Source organism: Marmota marmota, unplaced genomic scaffold (assembly GCF_001458135.2).
Source record: "Marmota marmota marmota unplaced genomic scaffold, marMar, whole genome shotgun sequence".
NCBI lineage: Eukaryota > Metazoa > Chordata > Mammalia > Rodentia > Sciuridae > Marmota > Marmota marmota.
The window spans coordinates 5,729,239-5,738,456 of NW_026000153.1; the positions used below are offsets into that span (position 1 = coordinate 5,729,239).

At 48.6% G+C, this 9,218-nt stretch overlaps 1 protein-coding gene across 1 annotated transcript; it reads right to left on the reverse strand.

Annotated features, from left to right (window-relative positions):
- Positions 1–3,491: 3,491 nt before the first annotated feature.
- On the reverse strand, positions 3,492–9,009 carry Tril (TLR4 interactor with leucine rich repeats). The gene has a single exon (XM_015490177.2). The coding sequence runs from the start codon at positions 8,314–8,316 to the stop codon at positions 5,875–5,877; it is 2,442 nt and encodes an 813-aa protein (XP_015345663.1). The 5' UTR covers positions 8,317–9,009; the 3' UTR covers positions 3,492–5,874.
- Positions 9,010–9,218: the final 209 nt, after the last annotated feature.

The window sequence follows — 9,218 nt, forward strand, 5'->3', positions numbered from 1 at the left end:
TGAAGACAAAAGATCACTCAACAGGCAAAAGAAATGTCAATTTGTACCATCTGGAAAGGAGTAGGGAGCCCAGGAGAGAGGCAGGGAGGATAAAAATTACAGTTGATCTTCATTACTCCTGGATTCCACATTTGTGAATTCACCTACTCACCCAAATTTATCACCCAGAATCAACAACTAACAGCACTTCCATAGTCATTTGCTGACATCTCAGGGTAGTGCATGATTTGAGTTGCTTGTGCACACTGAGTTAAGGTCCTACAATGTTCTGCCTTTTTTTTTTTTTTTTTAGTACTAGGGATTGAACCTAAGGGTGCTTGAGCCACATCCCCAGCCCTTTTTATTTTTTTATTTTAAGTTGCTTAGGGCCTGGCTAAGTTGCTGAGGCTGGCTTTGAACTTGAGATCCTTCTGCCTCAGCCTCCCAAGCTGCTGGAATTACAAGCAGGAGCCTCTGCAACCAGCCAGTGTTTTGCCTTCTCAAGTCAGCTCTCATGCTGTTTCCAAGTGTCTTTTTTGCTGTCTATTTTGGTGAAATGCTTCTAGCATGTTTACTGTCAGTTTTCTGTTAAAAGGGGGTCCCAAGAATGCTGGTGAAATGCTGATAGACTGCCTGGTGTCCCTAAGCACAAAAAGGCTAGTGTGTGTCTCATGGAGAAAATATGTTAGAAGCATTTTTTTTTTTTTTTTTTTTTTGGTACTAGGAATTGATCCTACGGGTGCTTTACCACTGAGCCACATCCCTATCACTTTTTAATGTTTATTTGACCCAGGGTCTTGCTAAGTTGCTCAGGACCTCACTAAGTTGCTGAGGCTGGTCTCAAACTTACAATCCTCCTGACTCAGCCTCCCAAGTTGCTGGGATTACTGGTGGGCATGCACCATAGCACCGGGCTGGATGCACATTCTTCAGGCATGGATTATAGTGTTGTTAGCATGAGTTCAATGAGATGAATCAACAACGTGTGTTCAACATGATGTCTTAAATGAAAAGAAAATAAGATATGGATTGATAAGCTGACAAAAATGTTGTGACTAGCACCTTGCAGGACCTAACCCTATCTTTCCCCTCAGAGTAATCTTTTGGTATTTGTTAATCCAGTGTTCATGGGGACCGACCTTGAATAAGAAGAATCAACTGTATTTGAACATGGACTAGAAAGAAACACATCCAATGCACAATGGTAGTGGGGTTTGAGGAAAGGGTGAGGGGATGGAAACTGGGAGTTTTTGTCAATGGAGACATTTAAGGCTGAAAACAAACATCACAAAATGTGAACTGTTACTGAGAGGTGCTAATATGGGTGTTTGTTATTATTGGTAGTTATTTTAATTTCCTAACATAAATATCCTTAGGAGGACATCACCATTGGGAGAGAAGGGGATAAGAGGCTGGCAGCCACCATTCAAACTCTGTTTGCACATGCTCCACCACACATACACGGAGAGCTAAGTGTGGAATCAGCTGCAGGGTAAAGCATTACTTCATCAAAAACTGTAATTTGGAAAAGTGAATAACTGCTACACAGCCACAGCTGGCCTCAATACACAACAGTGCTGCCCTGTCTTCGCAGGAACTATGGCACAGAGCTAGCATTATAAAGCTTTCATCAGTTTGAAAGAAATGCCATGGATTTACATAGTCAAGAGATGCTGTAGTTTGAAATGCTGGTGCGTGATGGTTTATTTCTAACATCTGATACCATTTCACAGCCAAATTCTAAAGCCATGTTTCTGTTTCAATTAGAAATCACAACACCTGTAGCTTCAATTCTCTCAAATGTAATGGCATTGTTCGTTACTCTGCCCCAAGATAGAGCAACCAGAGGATTGTTTTCCTAATTATTTCAGTGATTAATGTATTTAAGTGTAATCTCCAAATATCTCAGGTTCCCCATGCAAAATGAAAAGGATAGTATTTGAGAACAAAGTGGCCTGAACTATCTAGGAACAAAGCATTCATGCCTGCAAAGTAGCCATTTCAGTGAACTGAGATCTAAAAGTACACCTGGAGGTGCTGTCCTAAGTTGACAGGAGGGGAAGCACTGTAGAAGCAAAACTGCACCCTTACTTCCAATCCAAAGGACAAACGAACTTACACCAAGAATTTAACAAACATGGAAAAATTTGACAGATACTAGTATATTCACTATTTTTAAAACACGAGAAAGGGTTTCAAGAGTTAGCATTCTACACCACATCCGAGTCTTAATTAAGTAGAACAGGATGGCGAGCAGGGGTTGCTGTTATTTCATTTTGTGAATTTTCTGATTGGTTAACACTTAAGGAGAAATGCCTTGTCTCTGAAACTTCTAAAATGGATCATACAACTTGTTGCCCATTATTAGCCCAGACTAATAATGCAATTTATATCTAGCCCATCCTTGGTATAGCTGATGATGGTGAATGCTTATGCCACCCTGCAGCCAGGATTTTTAGGATGCCATTTTAACTGATGCAGAGACACAGGCACAAAAAGACTAGGCAAGAACAATGGTAACTTTTGATGACTATGTGACTTCCACGATCCTATAATTCTCTGAAGATGGTGAAGGTATTGATTTTGGGTCATGGTGTGCAATTTTGAAAAAAACTTCTAGTACTGGAAATGTTTTATTGTCATTTATCTCCAGTCCTCAGAAGAAGTCCCCTTTGAAGGGGGGGGGGGGGGGGGGATTCACTACACATACCATAATCCAGTGTCTATTTTAATGCTTTCTAAATATATAGAATCTTTCCATATTGCTGTACTTTGGTGAAAGTCAAGTGTGTAGCAAGCTAGTCAATGTTTGTGTTGCTCACATACCATTTAGCATTTGGCAGCATTGCAAAATTCTCTGCCTTGTGGAAGCAGGAATCCCACTGTCCGAGCTGAGGGTCACACCACATTCCAGACTGCTCAGTGGCTTGTTAATTGAACATAAATTAAATAAAATCACACAAAGCCTATTCATTTTTTCTTTAGAAAATTATATCTTTTCATAAACTTTGTAATGGTAAAAATGACCCCCAGTTCAAGGCAATTCCTTCTTATTATTGACCACAAGAGTCAAAGGGCTTGACATTTTACTATTCTCAAAATAGGCATTGCCTGCTGAGACCCAATCATCCTGCGTCACTGGTGGGGGTGTTTGGGTTTGTTTGTTTGGCAGTACTGGGGACTGAGCTTTGGGCCCTTGGCATACCAGGCAAGCATGCTCTAGCACTGAGCTACATCCCGGGTCCTGTCACTTGTCTTTGATAATATTTTCATAGCGCAGGTGACCATCTGCTCTTAGAGCCATCTCATTGTTCCATTGGGTATAAAGTCATACAGCCATTTCTTTAAGATGAAGTTCATACTCTACTGTGGAAATGGAAATTAGAAAAACATTAAAAGAGGACAGAAAAACTTCAAGCTTTATGTTTCCTTTTCATAGATGAAAAACTGCTGTAAAAACGCATATCATTATAAAAGGGTATAAAATATTTGGAAACTCCAGCAATAAAACATCTGTTAATAAGTGGGTTTATTGACATAACTGAGCAAAACAATGTATGACATTTATTCATTTCCCACTGAAAGACTTTCCAGTGAAACTGTTTTAAGTAGAACACAGATCCAGGCAGTAAGCATTTCCAGTGATGTTCTGCAGCAGAAAAGGTGGGTGATGGATAGAATCAGAGGTCTTTTCCGCATTTTCAGTGGGACTTAATATCACACTGCTGTGCAAAGAAACAGCTAAGAGATACAATTATATCACAAAGAAGAAAAGCCAGGAATACAAAAGGTGCCAGATAGCCAGCTGGTTGAAAATAAGAGCAAAAAACTCTACCTCCCCTATGTACCAATATGTTCTGAATCTAAAACAAGCACTGGTGGCAAACAAAGAATGACAGTCTATTTCCTGTGGTTTATTAAGTTTTGGCCCTGCAGATAAGACTGCCAGAAAAGCAGCTGTAGTTTAAGTGGTCTGGACATTTACTCATCTGAACATAAACAAAGATCAGCTCATTTAAGTCCCTGGATCCCTGCTCAGTGCCTGGGACAAGGTCAGGCATGGCTCAATTTAGGCCAAACATAAAAGAAGTGACCTGGGTTAAAGGACCCCTGGACTGTGATGGATTCCCTGAGTCATCAGGACCCTCAGGGGCTTGAGGCCCTAAACAGAAGACTCACTGTTAGCCTTAGCACCATTATAGTGGCCTCCATGGTACTCCAATGCCAATAAATCCACAAACATGGTGACTATAACCACAGTGTATACCCTCCCAGTGACTGATTTTTAGACCACACACAAAATTATTAATGTAAACCAAACCACTACATTTAGAGATAAACATGTACTTCATAAATATTAGGGATTGAAAGTATCCCAAATAGCTGGAAACTAAACCAATAAGGGAGACTAACCCTAAGTTTAAAATAAAAATATTGAAAAGTAATACCACAACTATTTACTAAAAGATAAGATTTAATCACACAGTAAAACACTGGGTAGTAGAGGGATTAATTTGCAAACTATAGAATTCTTTCACAGTGAGGGTTAAGTACTCATAAAAACCTTCTAATTTTAGTAGAAACAGATACCCATTGATGTATTTTTTTTTTTCACATTTGTCTTCCGTAATTTCTTCCTGTCTACGGTTTCATATAAGGACAGACATTAATGTGGTCAAAGATTACATTATCAATTGACAATTACCTTTTGTTTTGTCTCTGTGATGCTGGGGATGGAACCCAGGACTTCATACATTAGGCAAGTGCTCCACCACTGAGCTACACCCTGGCCCCAACAATCACCTTTTGCTTGTTAAGAAATTACTTTTACTGCTTAACTGTGAAACTCAGAAGTAGGCGCAGTCAACTGATTAAAATGCAATGAGAAGTACATTGCATTTATTCCCATGTAGACACACTGTCAGAGAAGTGGTAAGCTGGATTGCTTGAGTTCCCTTGGGGGGTCATCAGTTACATACATATTACATTCTTTTATCAAATCTGACATTGATTTTTTTTCCTTTTCCATATATAGGTTTAAAAGAATAAAATTAAAACCACAGGAACAACCCTGAAAGAGAAGTCTTGTATGCAGCCTTCTCCTGAGAAAGTATGTAATGTTAGTTACCCTTAGAGTCAGCAAATGTTCTTGTCTGCTCATGTTAAAAGGAAACTAGTTGAACGGACCAGTCCAATTAAAATTGTCTTTGAGTTTATTGGTCAGTTTGTTAAATGTCAGAGATCTTCACATTGTTGAAAAAAAATAGCGTCTTTTATTATTTAAACCTTAGGGTATCCTGAATGCAATGCGCTATCAGCCAACATAATTGAGTTTCTTGGCGAGAGTGTTACCACCTGTTTACTTCACCCTTCCTGGCAGAGACCCCCAGACCTGGAGAGTCAGATGCCAAGCCTCCTTTGTAATGGAAATAAGTTCCTTTTTCCTTAAATAGAAACAAAACTCCTCTGTTTGACACTGAATAAACAAAAAAGCATGCACTCCCGGCTTGGCTTGGCTCTTTCTGGCCATGTTTGTTGGGTCATAAGCACTCTTTTCTAGCCCAAAGGAGAACAGGCTATTGCATAGCATGGTTATAAGAGCCATCCCTTAGCTGTGCCATGACTTCTGCCTCTGTAGCCACCATCCATTTGCCCCCTACTCTTGGCCTTGACCACCGTCTATCATATATTTGCTTCATTAGTTAGTACTCAGAAGTGGACGGTAATACCTAGATTGGCTCTCTGTCCCCTTTGTCCTCTCTGGCAAATGCACAAAAGGGGAAAAGGAGAAGTATTAACAGGTCTTCCCCTGAGTTGGGCTTGGGAGCCCCACGGAGAGGTGGCTCTTCAAGGCCAATGAGATGGTTTCCCTCCACATGCAGGGTTGCCCTGGACCTAGTCAGCAAATCGTTGCAGAAGGTGATCCTCCCGCCTCAGGCTGCCTCCTGCACCACCACCTGTGCTGTCCATGAATCGGTCACAGGGAAACTCGATAAGGTCCGCTTCACTGAGTGCACACACGGTGGTGCGTGGCCGGTGAGATTGGAATCCCGAGAAGTCTGCGGACACACCAGTGCCCATGGAGCGCAGGGGCCGTCGGGTGGAGTACATGTGGCGAACATGGACCGGGGCTCCACCCTTCCGCCTGGCCCGAAGCTTCCTCCGCAGCCAGCGAGACGCCCAGACGGCCAAGGCCAAGAGCACCAGTAGTGCGTTGACTGCCAGGAGGGCCAAGGTCAGCAGCTGATAGTCGACGCCACTCCGCTTCCCTGCCTCTGGCAGGGTGACCAACCCTGCACAGTGGTCCCGGGGGGCCACAGGGCAAACTCTGCCCCCAAGCACTCCCTCCACGCACACCAGGTAGGGGGTGTCCCCGCGTAGCTCGCGCAGCGTGGCCGAGTCGCTGCGCTCTGGCAAGTAGACGAAGCGGTGGAACTTGGGCTGCTGGCCAAACCGGTCGAAAAGCAGACGAAAGCGCGCGCCGCCCAGCGGCCGGGGGCTGCGGTGCTCACGCACGGCCCAGCGAACCGAGGCACTGTCCGCGCCTACTGCCTCCACCGTCAGGTTGCATAGGATGAACTTGTTAAAGTCACACGGGTCAGATACCATAGGCGGCAAGCTCACCCCACTGCCTTGGAACTGGGAGGCGCCCTCCTGCTGCTCTGCGGCCAGGCGTTGCTTCGCTGCGAGCTGCCAGGGGTCGCTGGCGGCCGGTTGTGTAGAAGTGGGCTGGGTTGGTGTGGGCTCCGCGTGGATGGGCTCGGGCAGGGTCGGACGTCCCAGACTAGGCTTCTCCTGCAGGTCCAGGGGCTGTGGAGGGGGGTCCACAGCAGCAGCAGCAGAAGGGCTCTGGTGCTGGAGGCCCGGACCTCGTAGGCTCAATCTTAGAGCGCTGCGGTTACCTACGAGCTCCCTGGCGGCCACATCCCAGGCAACCTCACCTAGAAATCTACCCCGCTGCTGGGGCTGTGGCTGCGGCTGTGGCTGTTCCTGCTCTTCCAGGAGACCATCTGCAGGGGAAATCATCTTTTCCCCCGCGGCTGTGGGCTGGGTCAGTCGCCTACTATTGGCGGTTGGGGAAGCGGACGGATCCACGCAAGACCCGTTCAGCAGCTGCTGATCATCCAGGTAATCCAGGTACTTGCCCCGAAGGGCAGGGGGATAGCGACACTGCACAAAAACGGTGAGGAGCCGGCCTTGTGCATGCCAGTCACCCATCCAGCGCTTCAGGCCCCGCAACCGGCAGTCGCAGGTCCAGCCGTTGCCGTCTAGATCCAGCCGGTAGAGGGCCGGGCTGGCAGCGAAGATATCCCCTGAGAGGGCACTGAGCGCGTTGTCACGCAGGCTGAGCTCGCGCAGTCGGCCCAAGTGACCAAAGGTGGCGGGATGCAGGGCAGACAACTCATTGCTGCTGAGGTCCAGGGCCTCCAGGCTATGCAAAGGTTCCAGCAGCGCCAAGGGAAGTTGGTTCAGACGATTGCCCTCTAGGCGCAGCTCGCGCAGGGCCTCCAACCCCCAAAAGGCCTCTGGTGCCAGGTGAGTAAGTTGGTTGCCCCTGAGGGAGAGTAGGCCCAGGCGTGGCAGGTGCTGGAAGACACGCGGGCCAAGGTGTTGCAGGCTGTTGGCTGAGAGTATGAGAGTGGAGAGGGAGCGCAGCGGTGCGAAGGTAGCTGCGTGGCGCAGGGAGGGCTGCAGTTCGTTGGTAGAGAGGTTGAGGAAGCGCAGTTTGCCCAGCTGGGAGAAGGCGTTCTTGCCCAGAAAGCGGATCTGGTTGGACTCCAGATGCAGGTAGAGCAGGTTTCCCAAAGGGGCGAAGACTGCGTCCGGTAGCGCCCCTAGGGCATTCCCGTCCAGCCGCAGCTTGACCAGACTCTCCAGGCCGTCGAAAGAGCCACGGTTTAGGCGGCCGATCTCGTTCCCGTTGGCGTACAGGATACGCAGCTTGCGCAGCGGAGCCAATGTGCCCGGTGTGAGCGCCTGCAGAAGGTTATTCCCCAGGTAGAGCTCTTCCAGCCGTGAGAGCTTCTCGAAGGTCTTGGGATGCAGAGAGCGGATCTGGTTGTACTGCAAATCCAGCCTTCTGAGCTGTCCCAGACGGTGAAAGTCGAAGGCTGTGATATTAGTTATAAAGTTGCCTCCAAGGCTGTAGGTGAGCACGTCCTGGGGGCTAGGCAGCGAGCTAGTCTTGGGCACGGCGCGGAGCCCCCTGTTGGTGCATAAGAGGTGCTGGGGGTGCTGGCAGTCGCAGCGCTCGGGGCACACCGGCTCGGCCCGTGGCGGGAGCGCCAGGCAACCACACACCAGGAACAGGAAGCGCGCGGCGCGGACAGCCTCCATCGCCGCCCGCCCTGCGTGCTGCGGCCGGCTTGTCCTCTTGGCCCGCCGGCTGTATGTCTCCTCTGCATTCCCCTTGGCCTGGCCAGAGTCGCTTAAAGGCCTCTTTTGGACTTCTCTGCCCCTCCTCCGCCTTTTGTCCAGTGGCTGGCCTGGGTTTCTGCAGGCAGGCTTCGCTGGGCCAAGTCAGGCGGCGCAGGGTGCTCCTGGAGCCACAGATGCTACTTGTTGCATTTCTGCAAAAAACTGTTTCTCCGGGTGCGCGTCGTGGGGTAGAGGGGAGGGAGCAAGACCTCGCGCTTTTTGTTTGCAGCCGAGTCGGGAGAGCTGGATTCCCTGGCGCGGATTCTCCCCGCCGAGCGGATTCCCCAGCTGCAGGCGGGAGTCCTTCCAAGAGCTCCGCGGGGCGAGGCTTGGCTGCTGAACCCCGGCGGCTCGGCCCCCGCAGCCGGCGCCTCCTCGCTCTTGTCCAGGATTCTGAACGCGGGCCCGGTGCAACAGCCCGGGGGGCGCGCGGGCTGCGTCCGGAAGGGACCCAAGTCGGCTAGAAGCGAGCAAACCCGGCGGAAATTCGTTCTTCCCACACTCTGCCCCCCGGGGACGCAGGCGGAGAAAGAGGAGACGGCGGAGGGAGGACAGACCTCCGCAGGGGGAGGAGGAAACGCTAAGTGACTCCGCGTCTGGTCAGCCCGAGCCCGGGACGCCAAGTGAGAAAAGTAGGGATTAAAAACAGCTGTACGGGTCTGCCACGCAGGGCTGGGGGTGGGAGTGGATTACCGGGCGAGCAAACGGGATTTGCAGACAGAGACCTTTTTATTTTAGACGAGTACACCAGCCGCTTTGGAACAGTAGGAGCTCGCCTTGCCTTAAGGTGTTTACCCATTTATTCTTTAGGTGCCAACCTG

Excerpts from the sequence above, each read along its gene's own strand:
- Tril (XM_015490177.2), bottom strand. The coding sequence starts at position 8,316 with ATGGAGGCTGTCCGCGCCGCGCGCTTCCTGTTCCTGGTGTGTGGTTGC.